The sequence below is a fragment of the Penicillium hispanicum genome (assembly GCF_028827665.1).
Source record: "Penicillium hispanicum strain IBT 35686 chromosome Unknown utg000008l_segment0_segment0, whole genome shotgun sequence".
Classification (NCBI taxonomy): Eukaryota; Fungi; Ascomycota; class Eurotiomycetes; order Eurotiales; family Aspergillaceae; genus Penicillium; species Penicillium hispanicum.
Genome location: NW_026623200.1, coordinates 2,701,265 through 2,727,327, shown reverse-complemented (window position 1 = coordinate 2,727,327; position 26,063 = coordinate 2,701,265). Strand labels below are relative to the sequence as shown.

Below are 26,063 nucleotides of genomic sequence, written 5' to 3'. Positions count from 1 at the left end.
AGAAAAGGGAAGCTCAAACAAAAGACTGCGATTGCACACCCTTCAGGCAGTCTTCTTCATCTCACGGCGCTTACGAGGGGGCGGAGAGGCCGGCGGCTCCTAGAGATTGGATCTAGTCAGATCAAACTGTTTCTTCTTTAAAGACCTGGTCTGGCAAAGCTCAGGACTTACAGAACTCGCACGGCGTTTAGAGCCGGCCCCAGTGTTCTCGCAGGGGAAGACCGGCCGGGGAACTGGCTCCTGGGTGCTGAACATATTGTTGCAGCCGTGGACCTTCACGCCGGTCTTGACCGAGACATTGATTGGGCGAAGACGCCCCTGTTCATCGGTCAGAGCACCGGCTTGGCGCAGTACCGCGACGATGGTGGCGGCAATCTGGGTGACCGGGTTCACCCGTGGCTTCTTGGTGGAAGGGGGGCTCGAGGTTGAGGACGACGCTGTATCATCGTCCGATTCGGCATCTGCGGGGGGTTTGCCCACCGTCGGAGAACCAGCTCTCGACGGCAGGATCACCTTGTTGCCGTTGCCGATGACCTCCACCGAATTGTCGATGAGGATGTTGACGGGGGTGGGTTCGTCCCACTGGGGATCCCACGCCGGGTCCTCCATGATGATGTCGATGGGATCGTAAGTCGTCATTTCTGGGCGGAGGTAAGAGTACGGGGGAGGGGCGGAGGATGGAGCAGAAGTGCGGCGTGCCCTGGCCTCCGCGGTGAGGTTATATAGTTGATATCGCAGCAAATCCAGGGAGCCCATAGTGAATGAGCCAAGCGGAGTTATAGTTAATGATGAAGCTCGATGAAGCAAGGCAGAGCCTAAGAGGGAAGGTAGGCAGATCGATTCCGAGTGAATGAATGCAAAAACACAGGAGTGCCTCTGGGGATGCTATTTGTACTGCGAGGCAGTTGCGACGAACAATCGCGGCTGGGTATCAATAGGAAGCTAATCAGCAACTGCCACACGTTATGGGAAGCCATTGAATTTCCCATTGTAGTAAGGTTCACAAGACAGAGAATCGAAGAATGTAAACGGCAGTGATTGTTCTTTTGGGCCTCAATAGGGTCACGTGTGGGCATTGTTCTTCCGGGCAAGCGTCATCCCAACTCCCAAGTTGCACACAATCTACCACGATGTCATCTCCCGCTCTACCCGAAAACAGAAAGTTGGGCTTTGTCGGTCATCTGGTGCCTGACTGTGTGTCCAGCCTTGGTAGAGTATGTTGCCGTCACCCTGTGCGAACGGATTGGTTCCTAGTCGAGGGCTTTCTTCGTCCTCGGCAATCAGATGGGTCTCATGAGCGAATGGTGGTGAATCCTCTGGCCAGTAAAGCAGGGTCAGGTTTCATGCCGAAGCTTTGCTTCTTGTGTGGTACTACACCCTGTCGGTCTGATAGGAAGACTCCTTACTAGTATGGTCAGAGTCCATCGCAGAGTTTCTAGGAGATGGGCCAGGGTAGTATCGCCCACCCGGGTGAAGAGACTGTGCTGTCTGTATAAGAGGTTAGCAAGAACAAGAGCTGACATAGATTGATATGATGATACCGGCGATTCTGTCGCGCATGACAGCCTAACCGTTACGGGTTGCTACTGACTTCGCGAAACTCGTCACCTTCCACTTCCACCTCGCGATCACGAATTCGACGCATAAGTGCAAGAAAATTACTTTGCTGGAACTTGTCGCTCTGGTCGTGCTGAACGTTATTGAGGAGCTGTCCAGCAGTCTGTGCGAGGGCATCTGCATCGCGACCCCATGCTTGTGTATCTTGCTTGTCAGTCTCGGGAATGAGATCGGACCCAATTCGAATCGTCTCGTGTACAGACTCGGCCGGCTGGATATGGTTTGTCTCAGGCAAGGGCTGTTCAGCTTCCACACTAGCCTCGGCTCTCTGTAATTCTAAATCGGCACGAGCTTGTTCAAATGCTGCCTCAAAGGCAGATTCATCAAATTGCTCCATAGGTGCAGGATTCTCTGAGCGCATTTCTAAGGGAGGTTGATGTGTACCCATTGAGACGTTAGACATCAGATGGCTAGGTGCAAAAGCGGGTTGGAATCCGTTGTTTGCAGCTGATTGGTGGATTTCTGCATGCTGCATGGGCGCTCGCTGCTGCTGTTGACTAAAAAATTCATTGCGCCACCCATTTCGTGCTGAAGCCATATGAGGCCTTTGCAATTGCGGGGCTGGAGGCCCAGAAATATGGAGGTTTTGAAAGTCAGACGCCCAGCTAGAGGCCACATGTGCGGCACCAGAAGGCTGTGCAGGTGCTCCAAATTGGGCCAATGGCTGTGGATCTGGTAGCGCTGGTCCCCCAAGGTTGGCTTCGAATGCAGCAAATTCCGGGTCGAGGATCCCATCGTGAGCACTTTGTGACCGGAATCCCTGAACACAGGGTTAGTATGAGAGATCCAAGAAGCAGCCCAGCCGTCAGCGCACCTGTACTGGTGGCTGTCGCGATGTCAGCCGGTCTTGCTGGAGGGTCCGGTCAACAGATGCATGTTTCTGGAAGTTCTGAAGCGCGTTCGACGGGCCACACAGCGCATCGCTCATGATGGCAACTGTAGGGAGTCTAGGCAGAAATAGTCAAAATATGGGAAGCAATAGTTCGCAAATACACCCCAATCAATCAAATAAAGATAAAAGGGAAAAAAATACTGGGTATCTATGGATGCAAAAAGAAGAAGACGCGGAGAATCGTGGGGTTGCCGAATATACCGAGGCACGTGCTATGAACGTGACCTTTGCTGAGTCACGACGATAAGATAAGCAAGCGGCCAGGTTGTTTGGAGCGCCCAGTGCGGTCGACCTCGCGAAGCTTTGTCGATAGTACCTCTCCGCGATTTTTGTTCCCCTCCTGGGCTCCTAACAAAATGGTATGTTCTACCTGTGAATTGACATCTTCCTCTCCCTCTGCTCACTGTGATCGTTCAGGCGGCCGCTCAGGTGATCTCGAATTCTGGTCACGAAGACATGATTGTATGTTCTGGGTCCAATTGGGGGGCTCCATTGCCATCCCCCAAGCTCCTCATGGGTGTTGGATGTGGTCGAACTGACGATCTGACACAAATTGCAGCACGATGCTGGCTTAGATTATTATGGTCGCAGGTTGGCTACTTGCTCGTCGGACAAAACAATTAAGATCTTCGAGATCGAGGGGGAATCACACCGCTTGGTCGAGACCCTGAAGGGGTGAGCCTAACTCTCTAGGCCAGGCACGATGAATTGAGTCTTTCCGCTGACTGCATCCCGTCAAACAGCCACGAGGGTGCCGTATGGTGTGTCGCGTGGGTAAGTGGGATGCTCATCCTCAAGTTGGTGTCGTGCGCAATGTGTCTGATCATAGCCATCGCTTTCCAAATAGGCGCACCCCAAGTTTGGCACAATCCTGGCTTCCTCCTCCTATGATGGCAAGGTTCTGATCTGGCGGGAGCAGCCCCAGAATGCAACCTCCCCGGCCGGTGGCAGCACATGGACCAAGGTCTTCGATTTCTCTCTGCACACTGCTTCAGTGAATATGGTATCGTGGGCTCCTCATGAGAGTGGTTGCCTCCTTGCCTGTGCTTCTTCCGATGGTCATGTCAGCGTTCTTGAGTTCCGCGACAACAACTGGACGCATCAGACTTTCCATGCCCATGGAATGGGTGTGAACTCGATCAGCTGGGCCCCCGCAGCTTTCACAGGGAGCCTGATCAGCTCCAACCCTGGACCTGGGCAACAGCGACGATTTGTGACTGGCGGAAGTGACAATTTGGTCAAGATCTGGGATTACAAGTATGTTTTACCACACTCCCCTTGTCAAGCGTGGAGGACCTTCCTGGCTAACGTCCTCATTCTTGTGTCTACAGCGCCGAGTCAAAGACATACAACCTCACTCAAACCCTGGAGGGTCACTCAGACTGGGTCCGAGACGTGGCTTGGTCGCCGAGCATTCTGTCGAAGTCATACGTTGCCTCGGCCTCGCAAGACAAAACCGTTCGCATTTGGACCTCCGACGCATCTAACCCCGGCCAATGGACTAGCCAAACACTCGAGTTCGACACTGTCTTGTGGCGTGTCAGCTGGAGCTTGAGCGGCAACATCCTTGCTGTAAGCGGTGGTGACAACAAGGTCAGCTTGTGGAAGGAGAATCTCAAGGGCCAGTGGGAGAAGGTGAAGGACATTGAGGAGTAGTGATTTATCTTTGTTTCTATCTCGTATCATCTATTCCCTTTGCCGTCGCATGATTTTCCCCGAAATTTACCTGTCGCTATAAATTTCGATCCCAATGCTAAGATGTGAACAAGCTCTCCCTCCACCAGAATCACCATGCTCTTCCATGAAGTCGAGACGCAATACTCAAAAGAGTAATTCGGCATGCTCCTCAAGCTTGCTATTGGTCACAGATCCCAGAATATGAATGGACCTCTACCACTCGTGTCCTTCAGGTCTAGCCATCGACCTAGCATGAGTCGCCCACCAGGAACGATCAGGGCCTCGTAGCCATGAAGCCAGTGGGAAGGGTTTATGCTGTCAGCATCTGCCCCGTCTTCCGGCTGCTCGCAGATAGCAAAGCAAATACGAGTCCACCCAGAAAATCCACCATAGGGGGTCGTTATCGGCTCGGTAAAGCCAAACAACGGATTTGCCGCATCACTGGTCCCGCCGTGGTACTTCTGCACGCCATCAAAGTAAGTGCGATTTATATCCACGCCTCCGCGTTGCGGAATGATTTGGTTGCACTCGGCAGGCCAAAATGGATCGCTCGACTGGTTTCTGAATTCGAGGGACTGGGTAACGTTAGATCTCGAAGTCTTGATTGTTCCAAATTCGATCCCTACCAGAATATCAACCTGGTCCCAATGTGTATCAAGGTCAGCGCATGTCTGTCGGTGCTGAAGTTTCTCCAGTGTATCTGGCAGAGGATGAACGCAAGCTGTTCCATTCAAATGTTAGATTCCCACGTGGGTTCAAAATTGATCATCGGACTCACAGTAGTATCCAAGCCAAGAACTGCTGAGTCCGGACGCCTGAGAGCTTCCCATCTTCAACAATTTGGGCTTCAGGTCTTCGGGCAGCCGGGAGAAAGATTCAAGGAATGTTCCCTCGTGGTGGTTCAACAAATGTCGCTGCCAAAAGCTCCGCATGTGTAGCAATGTCTGCAGGTCGAGCGCTTCCTGATTTAGGAACGGACCATGCGGCTCAGTTCCATAAGAATAAACGGCGTCGATATCATAGTCAGTCCGAAGACAGCAGTCCGTGATATCAGGATCTAGAGCGAGGGCAGTCAAGCACTAAAACAGAAGCGAAGAACTTTGTTAGCCGTGTGTCGTCTTCTTTGTATAGATGAACTGACTAGCTGGACCGCGCAGAACAAGCTCGAGTGGGTTTCCCGCTTTGGATGGCTGAGAAAGTCCACACCTGCCATTGTTTCCCGTATCTTCTCCAATGTCTTCGAGGAATTACCACGCGGAGATGGTAGTGCCAATACCTCTGTGAGCATGGTTTGGATGACTTCCAGCCATGAATACTGCTGCTCGTTTTCTTCCTGCTTGAAGTCAATCTTCTGGGAGAGCACGATGGCACGAGTCTGATACTCCAGCTTGAGTTCTCTGGAGGTTCTCCCCTTGGGCACATCGTATTTATCCGCAAATCGAGTGCGCCAAACCGCCGATTCCGGTGCTAAGACCCTCGCATTCATCTCCTTGCAAACCATGGCAAGCTTTCCCACATCACGGTCGGTCGGTAGAAGAGACGCAATGTGTTGAAGAAGCTGTGAGTACAAGTCAGTTGATGAACGACATAACGCACGAGAAAAGTTCTTGACCTCGTTGGGAATCTCCAAAAGAGGGCTCCTCATACCAGCGCCAACACTCTCAACTCTGGGGAAGCCCTGGTTGATTTCCATGCGTCCCTCGAGTTCCATATAGGTATACCTGCCAAGGACGGTGGCGGTACTAAGCTGTATATCTGTCATGTATACCACTTTTGATTTTCCAATGAGGCGAGAGCTCGGCTCATGAGCTAGTGAAGCAAATGGCCTTTCTTGGGCAAATCTTTCTTGGGCAAATGACAGGTTGTTTTTGGCGAAGCGAGTCGTCCAAGTATTGAAGAAAGGTCGACAATCTCAGAGTCTGGTTCGCTCACGTCGACCGCATGTCTCGGTTGCCGAGGGAGAAGTAAATGAATATGTTTTTTGATTTGATAGAGAACCTTGTCTGATGATTATGTCGAGCTTCGCCTTCGCTCCAAGCTCTCTTCTACACCCCAGCCATCTGCTAACAAGCTTTTGACTTCTTCAAGATCGAGTCCACTCATCTCAGGATAAATCACCCATATCGCTACCCACCCCACTGCACAGACCACGGCGTAAACGACAAATGTCCATGTGGGTGACATCCACTTCATCATTGGCAAGAAAGTGAGACCGACGACAAAATTGGAGCCCCAGTTCGTAGCGGTTGCAAGGCCAGATCCCAAGGAACGGACATTCAAGGGAAACAGCTCAGATTGCTGCCATGGAACGTTGCCGAGCCCAAAAGCATAAGCCGCTGTATAGACCGTCAAGCAAAGCAGAATCAGAATGGGGTGGAATGCATCCTGGTCTTTGGCTCCCTCGCGACGATGACGTGAAGATTGAGGATCCCACGAGATTTGCTGCGAGGAAAATGAAACGGCGCATAAAATCAAGGCTATAACCATCACCGGAATCGAGTAGAGAAGAATTCGACGTCGGCCAATCTTATCAATCAGTGCAAATGCAATCAGAGTAGAAACGAAATTGGTCCCGGCCACGGTGAGGGATGTTAGTGTTGGCGAGGAGAAGGAGAGTGCAGCAAAGATGATCCCTGAGAAGTACATGAGGCTATTGAACCCACACAGCTGCTGAAGGCCCTGGAGCATCATGGCTATTGTCAGAGCCCTTCTATTGCCTCCGTTATAGATGAGAGCTTGTGCACGCTGCGATGCATCGTGCAACCACTGAAGCCTCGTTCCTGGAGCTTTGCTCTGGTCCAGCTCTAACGCTTCTTTAGCAATCTCCCCTCTAATGTCACGTAGGACACGCTGTACAACGCGATCGTATTCTGGACAACCTTGGTATATCCGAGTGAGAACCGATACTGCTCGAGCATCGAATCCTGCCTGTACAAGCCATCGTGGTGTTTCTGGCAAGCCCGCCAGAACAGCAAATTGCAAGAATGCGGGAGTTGCCCCAAGGCCCACAATCCAGCGCCAGCCTCCGGTAGCTTGAGAGAATAACCAACCTGCCAGATACGCAACAACCTGACCACCGGTTATCAACAGACATAGTATAGTGACAAGCCTCCCTCTCGCATGTGAAGGTGCCAGTTCCGAGATGTACCTGTGGACGGGCATCATTGATTAGCTCAGCCTTTGGCTGATCACGACAATCGACCTACAAGGGAGTGACTGCACTCGCGCTGCCAACCGCAAGGCCAACAACACTCCGTCCCACGATCATTACCCACACGTGGCTTGTAGCGGCCTGGATCAATGCCCCGGCTGCGAACAATGCATCAGCAGCTAGAATAACTTTCCGGCGACCGCATTTATCGGCCAGAATACCCGTAAAAGGACTAGCGACGAGAGCAAATAAGCTTGTGCATGAGGTGATGAGACTCTCGTCGAGTGTTGTCAGTGGGCGATTGGAAAGGTCGGAGCCAATGGTCACGAGCGTGGAAGATATCACTCCGGTACTGTTGGTAGAAAAGGTTGTTCGTTAGCCAAAAATACACGATGCGAAACAATATCGAAATTATCACGCACTCATATCCAAATAAAAGACCACTGATGCCCGCTGAGAAGGTCAGAATCCATATAAACCATCCTCCGGAATAAGTCAGCTCGGATGCCAGAGGCTCGTCATCGACGTCGTAATCGAGAGAGGGGTCAGCCGGCACTAATAACGGAGCGTAAGAATCCGTGCGGTCCGGATCGGCTCTTGAAGTCATATTCTGGAGCTCTTTCTTGACCGTGGTGTCCTCGGCGTTCCATCAGTATCATACGTGGCAGATGGGAAAGGGAGCATCTGGGGTTCGGCGCGATAAGTCGATAGCGGCGACCCACTTGGTAAGCACTCCGGACGTCCACGCTTGGGTGTGCGATACCCCGTAATCTCCGTGATCGCCAGAAAGATACCTCCGTACGTGATTTACAAGTGCAATGGCGACAAATGACTCAGCTGCACTGATTCTCAAATTGGTCTATGTAAAAGAATTGCTCTCCCTGAGCTTAGTGCTTGGCCACCACGCCAGCCTCGTCGGCCTGCGCGCTGATCATCTTCTTATAGGCCTTCACGTCGCCGTCGAACTTGTGCACGGTTCCCTTGTCGCATACCCAGAGACTAGTGCAGACGTTCTGCAACATGGTTACATCGTGAGAGACCATCACCACACCACCTTCAAATCTTTGTAGAGCTTCTGAGAGCGCATCCATACCCTCGATATCCAGGTGGTTAGAAGGTTCATCAAGAACGAGGATATGAGGGTTGGTTAAAGACAAGCATGCAAATGCAACACGAGATTTCTGACCTCCGGACAGAAGCTCCATGCGCTGAAGACCAGTCATGCCAGTGATACCGAATCTATAACGGGGAAACGAAGATTAGCATGAACATGTGACAGCACCAAGCCCAAGTTTGAGATGATACTCACGCGCCCAGATGTCTCCGGTACTCCTCATCGCTCTTTCCAGGGTAAGTCTTCGCCATGAAACTGACAGCGCTTGTCGTGAGATCGAGGGCATCCACGTGGTGTTGAGCGAAGAAGCCAATGCGTAGTCTTGAGTGGGCCGAGATCAATCCCTTTGTTGGCTGTAACTGATTGGTGAGCAGTTTGAGAACAGTGGTTTTACCAGCGCCGTTCGGTCCCACAATTCCAATACGCGAGTCAAGCTGGACGTCCAGGTCAACATCCTTGAGGAGAGGTCTGTCCTTGGTGTAGCCAAAGCAGACATCGGACATTTGAACAATTGGAGGCGAGAGCTTCTCGACTTCGGGGAATTGGAAGTGCACGACGTATTCGCTTTCCGGGGCTTCGAGGGCCGGCATACGCTCGAGCTTCTTAATTCTCGACTGGGCTTCCGAAGACTTGGCAGCATTGTATCGGAACTTGTCAATGAAGGCTAGGAAGGCCACGAGTTAGCTTCCAGTACAATGCACAGCAGAACGGAGAAATGCCAACCTTGAAGGTGTGCTCTCTCTGCCATTTGCTTCTCGTACTCGCGCTTGGCATTCTTCCTCCGCTCTTCCTTGGTCGCATAGAAAGATTCTAGGCTATGTTAGCAAAGCCCAATGAGCCTATCACAAAAGTAACTCACCAAAGTTAGCTCCCTTGTAGTAGTCCAATCTCTCCGAGTGCTGATGAACGATATCGGTGGCAACTTCGTTCAAGAACGCACGATCGTGAGAAACCACAAGAACGGTGCTAGGATAGCCTTGGAGGTAATTGGATAAGAAGGTAATAGACGGTACGTCCAACATGTTCGACGGTTCTTGGAAAAGTTAGCAACTGGCTTTGTCCGCGTGTTGATGGAGAGATACTCACCGTCAAGAAGTAGCAGATCAGGTTCGCAGAACAGGGCTCGAGCCAACGCCAGACGCATTCGCCAACCACCAGAGAAAGTCCTGGTTGCATACTGCTGTCTCTCCGCGGAGAAACCGAGTCCAGCCAAGATACTGGCAGCTCGGGATTCCGCCTTGTCGGATTCCATCTCAGAGAGCTTGGCGTGGATATCAGTGAGAGTGATGTCCAAGCCCTCCCTTTCGTGATCCAACCTAGCAGCGTCTTTAGATGTATCAGCGAGCGAAGATCTTTCTTCCTCGATGGCCACCAGTTGTTTCGAGATTTTCTGTGGAAAAGTATGATCAGCGAGATGTGAAATCACAGTACGCCCATATATAACTTACGTCTTGTTCTGCGAGAAGATGCTTCCGCCATACATCCGCATCCAAAACCGCTTGCAATGCCGGGGTATCGTCACCGGTGATCTCGAAAGAACAGTCAGCCATAGACTAATCGGCCAGGGGTGAGAACTTGTTTACCTCTTGTTCGACGTGAAGAATTGAAATATGGTTAGGAATAGCGACCTCTCGGCGACTCAAGGCCCGCAAGAGAGTAGATTTTCCGATACCGTTCTGACCAACAAGACCGTAACGGTGACCATAGGCGAGAGTCAGGTCGGCGTCGGTCAAGATACGCTGGCCCCCGATGGAAATATCGATGTTGTCGAGCTTGACATCTTTACTCTTAGATTGAGAATCCGAGCCTATTTGGAGGGGGTTGACAGCCATGAAGAACTCCTCGTAGGTCATGGTTTCATCCGTTTGGTTGAGCAGGCGTGAAGACTCATAATGAACCGTCTTCATTTGCTTCTTCTCCTGCTTCGCTCGAATTTTGCGTTCGGCCTTCTCCAGCTTCTTCTTGTCCACACGAGACTCTACCTTCCGGGCATTGGCCGACTCCAAATCCACATTTCCGCCAGTCAACCCTAGAGTGGAAGACATGTTCCGCTGAGAACCGACATTGATAGCTTGGTCAAGTTTCTTGGCGGTAAAGGGCATTTGCCTCCTCTCAGGATCCACTCCATTGGATGAGCTTAGGGATGCGATGAACTTTTCGACGAGGTTGCTGATTGCATCACGGTTCTGAGAAGAGAAATCCCCAGAGGCAGAAAGCAGAAGTTCCGTCACCGTCTCGGCCGCCTCTTCCAGGGGTGAGGGAGCATTGGCATCCTCGACGTACAGATTGGAGGCGTGGGTCAGATATCCCTGTCTACCATGAGCTTCCAGAAAATAGTCAAGCGCACACCATTCCATCAGGACTCACCACTGAGTACTCAGAAATGACACGGTCCAGGCCAGGAATCTGAGTCTGTATCTCTGCCTCCATGATGGTATTGGTCACTCTTGCCTCAATTCAAGGATAAAAGCACCGAGATCAAGATTAGCGAGTCGTCCACTGAGCAGACTGGAATTATCCGGGGTAACTGGGCCTCAGAAGTGGCGTGTTTTTTTTGCCGTGTGTTATCGATAAGATCACATGACTATGTGGGTGCAGGCTCACCGCGTACAATAATAAATGCAGTATTCTTGTTAGGATTACAGCAACTCCAGAAGTTCCCCCTATCTCTGCTATGGAGGTGAAGTTAGAGAGATGCAGTGACAACGCTAATTCCAGTGTCTATTTCTTCATTTATTTCAGGATAAGAACCCAATTTGGTGCCAATTTTGTGCTGCTCCCGCAAGACCGGCCATTGAGATGGCGCCCGGCCGTGTGTCGAAATGCTGAGGCGGTATTTGATTTGTTTCACGGCCTGCAGGCAAGCAACACTGGATCGCCCGACGGTAACACAGCCAAGATCAAACGAAATATACAAATAGATGTGTGCGTGGAAATCGCTCGATTATTTGATGTCTTCTACGGAGTAGTATATTAGGCAGAGAGGAGGCTATGATCCCACTCCGCTTGCCGCTCGTGCCAGTTCTCAAGCGGCGTCTTAAGTATTAGTTGTTGGGATTTATCTATGACGGGATTCTTCGGGGTTCAAATCCACAATTATGTAGCTACTTCGCTAAGCAAGACAAGGATCTCAAGCTCTTGAGGGCTTCTCCATAGAGATTTTAGCCTCGGCTGCTGGATTCTGCACCTCTTCCATCCAACCTCTAGCGACAGAGCCTCGTCCAGATCCGCAGTAGAAGGTCATGCCAGGTTTAATCGCTCCACGCCCTGGTTTCATTTTCAACATTTACGATGTCTCTTCAGAATCAGTGAGATGCTGTCCTAGCCATCATTCCTGCGAAGCATCTTTGTAAAGACAACGAAAGCTGCCGGGAACCGCTCGTCTTCTTGCCTGCAGGTCCAACCAGACCAGGACGACGGATATCGACAGATCCCGGAGCGACGATTGTCCATATCGAATGGGCCGATGTCGAGACCAGATGTCTAGACTACCAATTCCGACTAGGTTTGCCGACGTTGGCGATGGGGAGCCGCAATGCCCCGTCTCGGTTTAGAAAAGTCTGCCTGCACAGAATTATGTGTTCTACCTCGGTGAATGATTGGGTAGATTGCCAGCAAGTCGACAGGATCCTGACTTCGGCGTGTATCTGGCTATCAAAGTTCCGAAGGGGACAAGGTGAAAAAGTAAAATAAGCCACTTGCATCAAGGGGAAAAGGCCTGGACCACGCGGCTGACACGATTTTCAGTTTGTTCACTAGTATTGTGATATCCCTCTTTCCCGGCCTTTCAGATGGTACGCTATCATCGGCGCGAACCAAATCTCCATCGAACTGGGTCGCCGCCCGAAATGGGTAATGGAAACCGATTGTTTGGACCCACGAAGTTCTCCCGCTCATTTACAAAGTGGATTAATTATGAGGAGACGGGTCGGAGAGCATTCGTAACTACAAACAGGATCTCCCAGAGGAAAAATTGAATTGGGGAATGTGTGGAACTCCCCCGATGCCACTTGGGAGCGGCAGAGAGAAGGTTTTGCCAGTGTGGAACAGCATCCCAGACGGAATTGGGTCAAGCGCCTTCGAGAAGGACTGGTGTTAAAAGGCTCCCGGTTGTCCGAAGGCTGTCATTCCTGTCATTCCTGTCATAACCCCGCGACCAGGCTCTGCGGTGTGTTTGAATTCCAGGCAGAACCTCAGGGCGAGCAGCCCCAGATTGGACGGCCGTTGTTTCAGAAATGGGACATGCAGGACCGGAAGCGCAGCAACAGCAGAGAACAGGATACCAAGGCTCAAAAAGGCCCTTCTTTGGCGAACGGTTCGTCCAACCGGTGGGCACCGATCGGCCGCACTGGGCCCCTGCGATCGCGCGACTAACGCTGGAGGGAAGGCGAGGGGGCCGAAAAGACGCGGTCCCAGCCAGCCGAGATGAGATGCTGTGGGGGTTTCTGGATCATCTCAAATCCAGTTCTCAGCCACTGGCGGACTTCTCCGCCCACCCTGTACAGTCCGGTCTGGACACGAGAGCTGCAATGTCAGCCGCAAGGGATATGCGTGCGAGTGGCCTGCAGTTGTCAGTTGTCGCAGGTGATGGTCGGAGGATTTGGTTCATAGGGTGACGGCGGAAGTCCGTCACGTAAGAATCCCAAGTCAAATCAAATCGACGGCGTCACTGAGCAACCGGAGAGGAAAGCCAGAAAAGCAAAAAAAGGGAATCGAGTCCATGTGAGAAGAAGTGAAGAGCACCATCCAGTCATAACAATTCTGTACCCCCGTTCCTCCGTATTGGAAGTCCCCCCTCCCCCAGTTGATGCTATTGATTTGCTCCTAGCGTGCTCAATTGCCCTGGCCCGAGTGTTAGCGTCCATCCCCGAGTCTTGCTTGTTATTGTTGATTCCGCCCACTCCACACCTCCCACTCGGCATCGCCCTCCCCTTCTCGCGGTCCTGGGTAACCACTCTTTATATCCCACGTTCCTTTCATCCCCGTCGTCTTCCCTTCGGTGATTCCTGATTCCGGTCGCGGCCACTTCTTTCCTTCTGCCCTCTTGCTGGAATCCCCATGGCCCATTCCCGACGCAACTAAATGGGATGTCACTCGCAAAGATTCTGGACCCTGCGGAGCTGAGCTGGAGGGTGTGTGACACTCTTCACGGCGATCTCTGAGAATGGATCACGTATCAACTGTAAGAGTTGCCCCCAAACCTCCCCTCATTCTCTGGCGGCTAGGAACCTTGTTGTTGGTCTAACGCGCTTGGTCAGCTCTGTGCATTGAGCACTATCGGAATAGCTACTACTGGTCTTGCCCTCGGGCGCGTTGAAAGAACCAAGCAAAGCAACTTCCGGCGGAAATCCTTGCCTCCTGGCCGACCATTACCCACTCCCTCCGAACCAACTGCTGTTGATGTACGGCCGAAGACTTCTCGATCAGCCCGCCCAAGACCCGCGGGGGCGGACTGTATTCCCGACGGGGCGGCGACGGACACAAGTGACGGCTCCCATCAAGGCCAGTGCCAGGGATCGGACTTGCGAAGAGCATCGCTGTCCTTCGGTGCAGCCAGACTTCGCCGGCGCGGCCAGACATTGACCAATCCACCGTTACGGATCCCGGAAAATGAGCCGATCGAGTCTCAGCCGCGCCGACCGTCCACTGGTTGGCTGCGACGGCTATCCATAGTATCCTTTCAAAGCGAGAGCCCGTCGGCCAGCAGTCCGGTGACGCCGTCCTTCAATGGATCTGCGAGTCCAATTCTCCCACGCCCATCCAGCCAGCGCAAGACTCCCAACAAACTCATCAAGCGCTCGTCCTCACAACACTCCAACGTCCATCCTCTTTTCATCAACACCGCAGTTTTCCCAGCGTCGGCTCTCCGCCGGCCGGCTACCAGCCATCAAAGGTCGGAGACGATGCGGCTAAATTCACCCCTCACTGATTTCGAGTCTCGTGTCTCTGATCGATATTCGGTGGAGTCGCCACAGATTGAGGAATTTGAGGTCAATTCACAAAATGACTGGAGACCATACTTGCTCCCTAGGCCGGAAGGATTCTCAGAAAGGCTGACCAGAAGGCTTCCCACGGCAGGAAGTCCAAAGGGACAAGGAGTACGGCGCATCGTTTCCGACCAGGATACTGTTCCGGCGTTGGTCCTTGCAACCACGGTCACAACCAAGAAACCTAACCCGCCAGACAATCCATCCGTGGCCATGCCTCAAATGGAATTGCATAATCCATTCCAGGCCGATCAACCCGTCTTTCCATCGGTCATAGTACCCCAAGAAAAACCTGTTCACAAGCACTCATACTCACTGAACGATGTGGAGTCCAAGAAGATTGTTGTCAATACCGTGACAGCGTCTGGAACCCCGATCGTAGGCCGACCTCGTGGTGGATCCTTAAAGCGCGTAAAGGGAAGAACCTTTTCCGTCCCTCGATCAGAGCTTTTGAAGTCAGAACCTGTCATCCCAGGCTCGCCGCCTCTGTACCGGCGGAATGTCACTGACCCGAGTGTTTTTCGCCGGCCACAGGCCGTTTCGCCTCCCGGAATGGCGCTCTCGGCTTTTGGGCGGGATTCACAGATTGCTCTGCGCTCGGTATCGCAGGATTATAGCATTGGTCTGCGCCGCCAGCGGCCATTGACTTCAGGTGCCGTCGCTCTTTCTACCTGGCAGCACTCATGTCATCCGGACGGCAACACGTATTCCTCGCTGCGTCGTCGGCCCAAGAGACACTCCATCGCTGCCTCGGACCCTGCCTCGACCATCATCGGCTCTGATGACACACGCGTGTTCACTTCTAGCGACGAGTATGAGACGGACATAATGACGGACTACTGGGACTCCATCCGCACGCGCGAGACCAGTGGCAGCGGTTTGAAGGGGCTGCGCATCGAGACAATGTTTGACAAGGCCGGAGCGCGGCTGTCGAATGAGGAAGTCACGACCCTTGAGGAGCTCCTTCCCCGTGGGTCGTTTGCGTCACGTCTTGAGAAAGATCCGCCACTATTCCCTGAATCTCTTCTTCCCGCTGTGCCTCCGACGGGTGTGGTTGACAACGCATCCATATCGGAAGACGAACCCGAGGCACGCAGCATGATTGGAGCTTTGCCTGGCGAGCCCGGTGGGCCTTCACCCCAAGCACCTTTACCGCTGTCAATGTCTAGTGAATCGGAAGGACTGGTCCCCGGATTACCCTCTGCAAAGCTATTTCCAGGCTCGCCCATCGTGAATCCGTGTGCAGGCCAGAAAATGAACATCTTTGACTGGTCTGAGCATTCGCGGGCTGAGCGTGATGCGTCTGACTCTGAGGCTCGACCGAGAACAGTCCACGGGAAACAAAACGGCATCGACAGAGGGAGCCGCGCGGCTTGTCGAAAAGTGCCGTCCACCATTCATCTCCGCAGTCAAAGTGTGCCTGTAGCACGAGATGTTCCTGCAAATGACTCGCGTCAGGCATCTGGCAAATTCGGGACATGGGGCTTGGGTAGCAAAGGCGTGAGCGAGGACTGGGACAGTGATTTCGACTTTGATGACGAGGAGGAAAACATTGAGGTCCAAAATACGAAGCCGGTGGAATCGGACGCCGCTCCTCAGAGTATGACAGTCCCGCAGGCCATTCTGGAACGCCAGGCTAGTCTACGGGGTCAGTTTGGCCAAGTCCAAGAACTGACACTCCTGGTGGAAGAACTGAAGCGCTTGAGACACCAAGCAAGCGTCTTGGACCTTGTCAGCGGTCCATCGAGTGAGCTGTGGAAGGAAGCAGAAGGGATCGTCAACCTTGCTACCATCGACGATGAGGAAGATCGCCGCTCACCCCCTGGATCGCCGTCGTCGCTGACATTCAGTTTTGACGAGTCGGATGACGAGGCGTTGAATGCTCCGTCGAAGCGAACCAGTGAGGGCTCGTGGCAAGGTACACCACAGCAAGGTCAACTAGCCCCTTCTCCATTCAGGCAACCAAAAGCAAGTAGTGAAGTTTCTTCACAGCAAGAAAGCCAGCTATATAGCCCGCCGCTCCGGCAACTCTCCAGAGTTTCCCCCAAGTCGAAATCGGTGCTTGACATCCTTCAGCCACATCAAAGGGCAGAGAGCTCGACACTGCCTAGATTCACCCCAACCACACGCCCTCAGAAACTTCCTTTTGACACCTCGTCCCTCAGGAATCTCGTTGTTCGTGCCGGGGTTGTCACTCGCGCCTTGAAAGAAGTGATTCGCAAAGCAGAAGGCGTTGACCCAAGCCCGGAAGACATGTTCCCATCTGATCCCCCCTTTCGACGAATCTTCGACCAGCCTTCGCATGATGACCTTGCAAGCTTTGAGGCTGCGTTGACCGAAATGCATTAATGGCTATCCTCATATCAGTTTCCTAATGAGCTCACCTATGATTTGTCGAGCTCTCCTCTTCAACAATCATGATCCTCGATCCTTGAACTAGGCCTCGAAGAGTACCACTGAAGCAAGATCAATCAAAGAAAGCTCTTCTTTGATGTCTGAATCTGCAATTCCCTCCCTCGAATTTTCCATTTTGCATACTCATTATTGAGTAGACGATCCATTTCTTTCTCACTCGGCCATCTTCAAAAGCCTATGCATCTCACTGTACAACTTTTCCATTCTTATGTACATTGCTCTACCATACCTTTTTCCTCCTTTCCTATGTGCAAGACCTGCATACCCGCCCGAGCCTGTAAGAGCACTTATGGGGTTTTGTCGATTGCTCTTCTATCACTGTTTCTCTCCCTTACAAAGGCTCCGCCTCTTTCCTTTCATTTTGTTGCATATTTGCGCAGGTCATATTTCCTAATTGCGCTCTATTAATCACCGCGGCCTTGTGATCGTGGGCGATCTGCACTGTAACGATGTTTGAGAATGAAGACCTAGCAGATGAACAGCAATGAGGTCTAATGTCATGCATATTGTTTGTTGGCTGGGCTCCGGCCCAGTAACAGAAGCCATGTTCAAGAAGATAATAGCGATACGATCCAAGCCAATATCAGAGCATAAAGATTCTCTGTTCATATATGCATCATATTGACATCTTCATGGCCTTCGAGTATGATTAAGTCAAGGGACTATTTAGATTGTAAATGCAGGATTGAGACCAAGCAGGTGCAGTGCTAAACAAAATAAACCAAATGGGTATCAGACAAGAAAGATATCGCTCGTTCCCAGGTGAGCATTGCCGAGGGAGAACATTGTAAGGACAATCTGCTGGTTTTGGAACTCTTCTTTCACATTCAATCCGTGGCCTCGAGCGTATGAGCTTTTGCTGTCATCATGTAATCCGTCGCAAACTTGCTCCTGGCACGGATTCTGGGACCATAAAGATAAAAGAGAATGGGAAGTGGAATCAACAGGACTGCAACACACCCAAGCAATGTGCTGGCCCAATTAACACCCAGGGAATCGAACTATGAGTCAAGGTCAGATATCTTCTCACGGGATGTGTAACGAGGGGAGTCACATACCAGGTACGTAGCAAAGAGAGGGAAACCTGCTCCCGCTGCTGAGCGCAATATGGTATTAGCCGCTAGAGCAGAGGCAGCACTGAACAGTCAATCTGTAAGTGAAAAGGTACACTAAGAGTGGTTTGTTAGGGTGTACTCACAAAAGTAGATATGCATCAACAATGTAGTTCAGTGCCTGCAGGAAGATGCACAGCAGACCAAACCCCGTCAAGAGGCCAGATAGTGTCGGCACGATCCAGTGAATCTCAGCCTTGAAACCGGACCATCCGAACCATAATAGCCCACCGGCGAAGGCCACGCTACCCACGATCGCGGGGGGTAACCGCCACTCGGGGATCGGGATACCGTTGTTGCCATCAAGCTTTCGATTATACCAGGGTTGGGTAAGAATGATGAAGATTCCCCCGAGAAACTCCCCGATGATGATTCCCAGGTAGGGAAGACCACCCACGCCTTTCTCGAAGCCGTGAATCTGCTGGAAGACAATTGGGTATGCCGTGAGAAAGAGATACAACAGGCCATATAGAAAGGCCATGTAGATACTGAGAGAAAGAACGATGGGTTCGGTGAAGAGGATCTTCAAGGGCCGGCTGAAGTTTTTCTGAAGCAGCTCTTGCAGATCCACCTCGATCTCCTCCTGTTTAGCATGGATTCCCCAGTTCTTAGTGCGACGGCGCAGCTCTACTGCCTTCTCAATGAGCACCACCGGCGGGTAGGTCTCGTTCAGAAACAAAACATCCACTGCCAGGGCCGATGCACCCATAATCCCAGTGAGATATTCCGTCCAACGCCAGCCTAGGTAGCTCTGCACGATGAAACCCCCGACGGTTGAAGCAACCAGTGGCCCGGTGAAGACTGTCATCGTAAAGACGGTGATTGCCGGGCCACGGATACGATTGTCGAATATATCTGAGAAGACGGCGGCGACGACGGTGATGGGACAAGCCCCAAAAAAGCCTCCGAAGAAGCGACATAGCATGATGGTCTGCAAATCCTTCGCAGTGGCGACGGTGAACTGGAAGAGGGTGAAGCCGAGCATGGAGATGATAATCGGCAAACGTCGACCACGTAATTCCGAGAATGGTGCCCACAGAACGGGTCCCGTTGCGAAGCCTAGCACGTATAGGGACAATCCCAGGGTCCCAACTTCGGTAGAGACATGAAATTCCGGGGAGATGACCGACGTGGCTGTGGAGTATATGCTACTCGTGAACGTGGCATTGAAGGTGGTGTATGCAAGCATCACCGCCGTTGCGATCTTCTTCCCGGTGGACCAATTTTGGGGGTGTAAAGGATCGTCAGGCCCTGCAAATTCCACCACGTACTCTTCTTTCTCAGGCAACGGGGGTGGGAACGGCTTGCCGGCTCCAAATTCCGGGAGTGGTTTACGTGAGACTCGAGGTGCGAGACCAGCTCCCACTGTCGCAATGTGTTGACTACGCTGGGTCGCGATGCGACTGAGCGTTGTTGGATGTCTATCTAGACCTTCAGATCCCCGCTGGGATTGCGCGGTTTGGACGCGAGACATGAAATCCAGCGCATCTTGCGAGGAAGAAAAAGATGACCCTTCTGAGGAAAACTGAGAGTCTGACTGGTAGGCGCTGGTATCGAGGCTTTGGTTTGCGGCGTGATTGGTGTCAAGCTCCGCTTTCTCCAGGTCCCGCGATGTAGACTCCATTGTGGTGATTCGCCGAAGACGTAACGGTCTGCGACCCGTATGATCGCCAGGTGGGTTTGAGGGAAAGAAATTCTATGGCGGAGGAATGATAGCAAGGTAGCTATATATTTTCACTGATTAATTTTTACCGCTCCTTGTCTTTTTTTATTTTTATTTTTTTTTTCGCCTTCGCGTGCCTCCAGCATGTCAATTTGGCGCTTGGTACTACCCTGCGGCAAAATATGGAGACAACAGAGTGATCTCAGAAGGCTAGATAAGTGCGGATTGCATCGGACAAACTCCCGGATTCTTCTTTCCCTTGTCTTCTCGCCCAATCGATATCAGGTCGGGTTCCGCAGCCACTGCACGGTTCCATTCGTCCCCGACGCCACAGCAAGCTCCTGGTTTTCCATCGAGCGAGTCGATATACTGTCGAGTTCTTTCAGTGCGATGCAATTGTACGATCCTCCGGTTCCCAGCTGCATGACAAGTGCAAGTCCTGCTAGAGTCAAGATCATTGCTCGAGACAACTCCCCGACATTCTTCTCGGCTAGCCGAATGACAAGATAACTGTTACATGTAGCACTCCGTCTCTGGCCGAGCTCTAGGCCCTAAGAGATTAGAGGGCCGTGTCTTAGTTCCGTCTAGTACCTAGACTATAGTCACTTTGCACTATCTATATGAGAATTTTCTGACAATGAGCCTTATCAGAACAGCGGCGAAGGATATCGTCGGGCTACGCTCTGCCGTGCTCGGTTATCCGAGGCATTTACGTCATCCTGACCATGGTCCAATAACCTAACTTAACGGGCACCCAGCTCCCCGTTAGTTAACTAAAGAGATTTTCAGGTAGCTGAAAGCTAACTAAAGCTAGAGAAGAGTGTACATATATGGGTATCGAGATTATTCAGTGTTGTTTGGGACCTTAACTAGAAGTGCTTGGGCAGCACTTTGGTATCTTCAAAAGTCCGCTAGATATGTATCCTGGGGCCTTGCAACCATCGCGACTTTTTTTCTCCCTTGGACTGTTAGAATCGAAGCCTGTCCTCCCTCCATATTCCAATAAACCCCCTACCTCTCTGTCCTAAATTGATAGTCATCAACTGCAACTCGTGCTGATATTTACATACTGATCGATGCCACAGTATGGAGAGATGGATGGAGACACCGGAAAATTCCAGGGCGATCAAGAGCCAGAATGCCAAGATGGAAACCAAGGCATCCATCAAATACGCTGGCCAAAAGGATTTGAGCAGAAGGTAGACAACCCAAGTACATGGATATGATATGGCTTGTCGCAAACGAAATACTATGGAGGCGCAAGACCGGGCCTCTATTGGCGATGATTTATCGCGGGGGAGCGAACCTGTGGACCCATGGGTCACTTCCTGGAAGGATACAGAAAAGAAGCGATCGCGATTTATTTGCGACCCGGATTGCCTTTCGCCGTTGGCAAGACATGGATTCTGTGCACCGGGGTTTATTGCGAGAAGTACTGTACCACCCCCTCTCAATGTATCATGTACTGATATACCTAGGTGGAAAAGGTATCGCATCGAGGATCCGCCCGGGCACCACAGCAGCGTAGAAATGAGGGGAGTGGCCCCGGTGTCTCAGTTTAAGGGACGCTGAGGATCAGTTTACTAGACCGCAATGCTGCTGGGACTGAGAGATTAGCCATGGTGCCATCTCACGATTGGACCAACGAGAACGCCCGACATATGTACATATTAAACCCAGCGGCCCCCGCTCTCTCTCTCCTCCCCCCTTTTATGGCCCTTACTCCGTACGTACATGATGATGATACGCCTGCGTGTGGAATACCATTACAGCTCCCGGTCGTCATCTCCGATTCAGGGGCAGCGGGCTGCTGATTGGTGGCGAGTGCGGCGGGTTCCTGACGCTACCCGCTTAGGCCCCATCAGAGGTCTCAAAACCGCCTTGCTTGGTGCAGTGTTGATTAGTGCCCCCGTTGATGGAGAATCCGAAATCAGGGCTCGACAACAGCGAGAGAATAAGGCACGAGAAGCAAACGAGAGAAGGCGACGTGGGGATGAGAGCAAGAGAGACCGGGGGAGGTGGAGGTCTAAAATTTCTAAATTTGGAGCTCAGGGGGAGCGAAAAACAGTTCTACATTAATACTGCCCAGACGTGGTATCCATTATTACTCCGTACGGCGCCAAAACAGCCCCCCTCCGGAGGTGCGGAGATTCGACCCAAGCGCCATGTTGGTATTCACGACGGAGTAAAGATACGCATTACAGAGTAATTCCATCGTTCCCTCGTCCCCACCGCTGCTGAGAGTTTGTTTCCTACGCTAGAAACGGGCCAGAACTCCCCTTCTCCTCTTCTCTCTCTCCCTCTCCCTCTCCTACTCCCTCTTTCTTGCTCTTGCTTTCGACACTCTTTTGTTGCCCTCCGACCCTGATTCATTCCCTACTTGGCTGCTGGCCGCCGCTCTTTTGATATCGAGGACTTCTGTCCTGTTCACTCTTTGATTATCACCCCCTGTTTTTTGTTCACCCCGGTATTGATTGTGCGGTGATCTTAAATGACTCCAAGCTCATAATCTCGCTACGGCTTTCGTCCGATCGTTGTTTATTGTCTGTCGTTTGTTGACTGGCCCCGTTCTGGAAGCATCAGGTCCATTGGAAAGGGCATATCCGTCTCCCGATCATGCCTCACCACCATGCCGACTTGGTGATGGGGCACTATCCGGTTCGACGCGAAGTCATCCCGTCGAAACGACTCCCATTACTGCTCCCGACCTCTACCGTCCTGGGGAGCGGTCTACCGACTCTGGTAGCTCGAGCCCCTTCGTCTGACTCCACGGACTCGTCAACCTGTAGCAGTGGAAGTAACTGTGAAAAGCCGACGAGTAATTTGACCACCACGGTCCTGCCAGTCGTGCTCGGTGCAGGGTACGTTGTGACAAAGCGTCGAGCATGGGAGGGCGACCCAAGAAAAGAGCAAGACTAACAGTCAACCAGTGTTCCCATTCTATGTGCCATTGTCGTCCTGATCATTCTCCATCGCCGACATGTGAAAAAACTGATGCGCGAAGATGCAAATGACAAGCACAAATCTCTTGATTTCGGCTTGGATGAGGTGGGCCCTGCTAGTGGACGGAAAGGTCCGAACGGAATGCCTCAAATGACGGAGCCGGGTCATGGCAAAGGAATGTCTCTCGATATCCATCCTTATCTGATGCCCCCTGAAATCCACGGTTCTCGGGACTCTTTACATTCCCTCTCCCGGTCAATCGACGATGACAAATATCGCCCGGCCACATTTATTCCGCATGACGGCGCCTCTATTCGATCTTTCCCGAGAACTAGAGATGATGCATCTAGCCTCGCAGGTTCATCCACGAGGTTTGGAGGCGCAGAGGAGCCAAACTCTGGCCTGCTACGGAATGCACAGCGGATGTCGCGCTCATCTCCCCCATTACACCGCAGCCCCTCAGGCGATCCCCAGGCTCACCCTGCTCGGCCTCCCCAAGACCATGGACCGCACCCTCGTCGAACACCGGCCCCCTCCGAGCACGATCCACACGGGCTAGCCATTGGCAGTGCCACGACCGACGTCGGCAGGAACGTGAACCAGTCTGCACCGTCGGAACCTCAAATCAACCTCAACTCAACATCCAGTCTTCAATTCGAAACCGAAGTCTTGAATGATGATTATACGAGTGCTACTCATCAAGATCGACCCAACTTCCCATTGCCTGACCCCGCACAGTCTCATGGGGAGATCGAGCACTCCCAGGCTTCCAACATGCAGCTGCCTCGAATCTCTCTGCCGGCTAGTGATGTCACGAGTGATTATGGTGATGAACGCCGGTCGGAGTTGATGATTCCTGCAGTGAACATCCACGGCGCAGAGACTGAGCAGTACGATATCCCATCGAATGCCAACAAACTGTCAGAACTTCCCGAAGAACCACAGAACCTTGATCTCGCCTTTGAAAATCCCCGTGATACTCGCCGGTTGACTCTTGGTGTGCGCCCGCTACCTCCAGAGGACCCTTTGGACAACCCAGAGCAGCGTGCCAACCGGATTCGATCATTCTACAAGGAATATTTTGATGACAGCAAACGTGAGACAACATACTATGAAGACTACGGTCCGGAGTTCTACGAAGGTGGTTATGTATATGATCCGGCCACAGGAGATTACTTCGATGCCGCTCCCCATGCTCCATTTGCGGAGCCGGTTGGTCGTCGGGCCATGACTCCGCCTCCTCGGGCACCCCCGCGATTCCAAGGGGCTGCTCGTCACATGGCGACCAACTCAGCCGGCTTCAGTGGCTATCGCGCTGGACCTCGTGCCTTCTCTTCGGCCTCCGGACGCCTTCCTGGTCCCCGAGGCCCCCGAAAGCCCATGCCTCCTCCGGCACCGCTTCAAATTCTCCCCACTCCTCATATGCTGAAGGACGATTCCATCATGCTGGCGGCCGATTTCGCCCCTGGAAAGAGCTTCCGAGACCAGCGTGAAGGTCGCCCGGAGACACCCACCGGTGGCACACGCGCGTACAGTCCAGCTACCCGTGCTCACACTCCGCTTGTGTCGGCCTTTGATGAGCTTGCTGCGATTCCCAGCGCGTATGTCTCCTTTCCATGCCTCTCTTGCCAAATGGATGCTCTGCTAACGTCAACCTCTAGTCACGCCCTGCGGAAATCTGGCACATACACGAGTCTGGACTTTGCGCCGCCGCCCCGATTCAAGAACTCCGACAGCGGCAGCGATGCGGGTAGCATCCGCAGTAATCGCACGGGCATCTCGAACACCCACATGAATAACATTCGTATGGGTAACTACCGCGTCAGCCGTTTGCCGGCGGACATGGTCGGTACCAAGGATGACCTGATGTCCAGTCTGCGCCCGAATATGGATATGGGAAGATAAATTCTGCAGTCTCTTTTCCCCACCACTGTCACGACTCCGCTGTGCTTTTTTTTTCAACCCTGTGATGACTTGCGTTTCTCATGGAACACCCGGTGCTTTGAAGTGGAGGGTGGCCTTGCATCACCCTCCGCGGATCATTTCTTCTTTTCTCCCTCTATTTCTGGAAATCTGCTGTCCCCCGGCGTAAATAGATGATGGTTGGATTTTGTTCTTCTCCACCTACAGGCTTTCGAAATTCTATTTCTCTTGGCCCACAGGCGCCTGAATCGCCGAGCTGTATATATACCTAGCTGTATGGAGTATGCATTGATCCATTCGGCCGGACTGGTGTGTTCCCGGCGGAACCTCGCGGCCCTGTCTTTCAACTCCGTTGCCTCGTGTCTGTTGATACACCGAGTACGTGGATAGAAATGGGGGTGGCGTCACCACCAGGCTAAGGAATTTGTCTTTGGACGCAATTATAAAATCACAAGGTGCCTGTGCCTTGGTAGATGTGACTTCCCCTGGGGTCTTGTTAGCAAGGATGACTCCACCGGAGGACTAGGCCTGGGCGACGCAAGCCTGCATTCAACGCGTTTGGAGGCTGAGCGTGGAGTATTTAACTGCCCGGCCCCCTTTTCCCTTTTCGTTTTACGCTTTCCCGCGCCCTTTTTGCCCGGCGGCGCAGGCCTCAGGCATACAAAGTGAATTGGTTCCAAAGCAAAGCGATAGCATTCGAGGCTGCAGGGTCCAATCGACATATGAAGCAGAGTCCGCTTCCGAGACAGAAACGCGAGCCTGAATTGCATTGTGTACCGAGAATACGCGCCAACCGTGGAAACCGGGCAGCCGTTGGAGCCGAACACCTCAATCGCCGCGCCATGATTCGCTGCGATCCGCTGTGCGCGGATCGGGCGTGGTAAAGTGAACACACCACTGACCAGATGGTAAAGTTTCATGATGAATATCTCAAGCTTCGGCAGCAGAGAGAAAAAAAGGATGTGTCATCCACGATACATGAATCCTTGGCAGGATGGCGCTACGGGAGACTGATATACCTTACCGTACCGCCTGGGAGACTCGGGCCGTGTCTTCTGTTTGGGGGCGCCATGACGATTCCGATTACATCGAATGAACCTCCCGCAAGGGCTTCCCCAAGCCGCATGGCAGATCTAGGGGTGCACAACAAATAGAAAAACACCAACCGCAAGCGGCTGCATCCGGTACCTATAGCGTAGCAATTCATCTGCCGCGGATGTTACCTATACTACGTAGGCTGATCTCGTCCGCGATCTATTAATACCACTAGGAATGCGGATACGCATCGCCGAGACCGAACCTCCAGTCGCCGTTTTTGCCCACTTTCTCTCTCACTCTCTTCCCACCTTCCCATGGCTCCCGACTAGATTCGGCGAGTGTGCGACTTCAATTCCTGGCACCTACTTCTCATTTTCTCACCCCCTTTTATTCATTTTATTCTCTTCTTTTCCTTCTCTCCATGTTTTGATTTTGCCGGTGAATAATAAGCCAACACCTCCCCCCCTGAGGCTGCGACCCTGTTCTTGGCTACCGCATATCCCCCGAACGCGTCCCATATCGAATCACCGT

General features: G+C 52.3%; 8 protein-coding genes across 8 annotated transcripts; 3 read left to right on the top strand and 5 right to left on the bottom strand.

Annotated features, from left to right (window-relative positions):
* Positions 1-42: 42 nt before the first annotated feature.
* On the bottom strand, positions 43-756 carry N7459_009826 (uncharacterized protein; the record flags this gene model as incomplete). The annotated part of the gene is made up of 2 exons (XM_056948994.1): positions 43-99; positions 172-756. 2 exons carry the CDS (start codon positions 754-756, stop codon positions 43-45), a joined length of 642 nt encoding a protein of 213 aa, XP_056796219.1.
* Positions 757-1,573: 817 nt separating this feature from the next.
* pex20 lies at positions 1,574-2,545 on the bottom strand (the record flags this gene model as incomplete). The annotated part of the gene is made up of 2 exons (XM_056948993.1): positions 1,574-2,377; positions 2,432-2,545. The coding sequence occupies 2 exons, from the start codon at positions 2,543-2,545 to the stop codon at positions 1,574-1,576; spliced, it is 918 nt and encodes a 305-aa protein (XP_056796218.1).
* Positions 2,546-2,865: 320 nt separating this feature from the next.
* On the top strand, positions 2,866-4,165 carry sec13 (GTPase-activating protein SEC13; the record flags this gene model as incomplete). Its single annotated transcript, XM_056948992.1, has 6 exons — positions 2,866-2,868; positions 2,927-2,971; positions 3,069-3,184; positions 3,253-3,283; positions 3,357-3,766; positions 3,841-4,165. 6 exons carry the CDS (start codon positions 2,866-2,868, stop codon positions 4,163-4,165), a joined length of 930 nt encoding a protein of 309 aa, XP_056796217.1.
* A 206-nt stretch (positions 4,166-4,371) lies between these two features.
* Positions 4,372-7,944, bottom strand: N7459_009823 (putative MFS myo-inositol transporter; the record flags this gene model as incomplete). Its single annotated transcript, XM_056948991.1, has 6 exons — positions 4,372-4,907; positions 4,965-5,265; positions 5,328-5,933; positions 6,335-7,334; positions 7,393-7,689; positions 7,760-7,944. 6 exons carry the CDS (start codon positions 7,942-7,944, stop codon positions 4,372-4,374), a joined length of 2,925 nt encoding a protein of 974 aa, XP_056796216.1.
* Positions 7,945-8,224: 280 nt separating this feature from the next.
* N7459_009822 (putative AAA family ATPase GCN20) lies at positions 8,225-10,881 on the bottom strand (the record flags this gene model as incomplete). The annotated part of the gene is made up of 8 exons (XM_056948990.1): positions 8,225-8,576; positions 8,647-9,115; positions 9,175-9,261; positions 9,311-9,484; positions 9,538-9,841; positions 9,900-9,980; positions 10,035-10,760; positions 10,819-10,881. The coding sequence occupies 8 exons, from the start codon at positions 10,879-10,881 to the stop codon at positions 8,225-8,227; spliced, it is 2,256 nt and encodes a 751-aa protein (XP_056796215.1).
* Positions 10,882-13,615: 2,734 nt separating this feature from the next.
* N7459_009821 (uncharacterized protein) lies at positions 13,616-16,787 on the top strand (the record flags this gene model as incomplete). The annotated part of the gene is made up of 2 exons (XM_056948989.1): positions 13,616-13,633; positions 13,710-16,787. The coding sequence occupies 2 exons, from the start codon at positions 13,616-13,618 to the stop codon at positions 16,785-16,787; spliced, it is 3,096 nt and encodes a 1,031-aa protein (XP_056796214.1).
* An 893-nt stretch (positions 16,788-17,680) lies between these two features.
* On the bottom strand, positions 17,681-19,589 carry N7459_009820 (MFS transporter; the record flags this gene model as incomplete). The annotated part of the gene is made up of 3 exons (XM_056948988.1): positions 17,681-17,854; positions 17,912-17,990; positions 18,052-19,589. 3 exons carry the CDS (start codon positions 19,587-19,589, stop codon positions 17,681-17,683), a joined length of 1,791 nt encoding a protein of 596 aa, XP_056796213.1.
* Positions 19,590-22,244: 2,655 nt separating this feature from the next.
* N7459_009819 (uncharacterized protein) lies at positions 22,245-24,476 on the top strand (the record flags this gene model as incomplete). The annotated part of the gene is made up of 3 exons (XM_056948987.1): positions 22,245-22,489; positions 22,559-24,172; positions 24,233-24,476. 3 exons carry the CDS (start codon positions 22,245-22,247, stop codon positions 24,474-24,476), a joined length of 2,103 nt encoding a protein of 700 aa, XP_056796212.1.
* Positions 24,477-26,063: the final 1,587 nt, after the last annotated feature.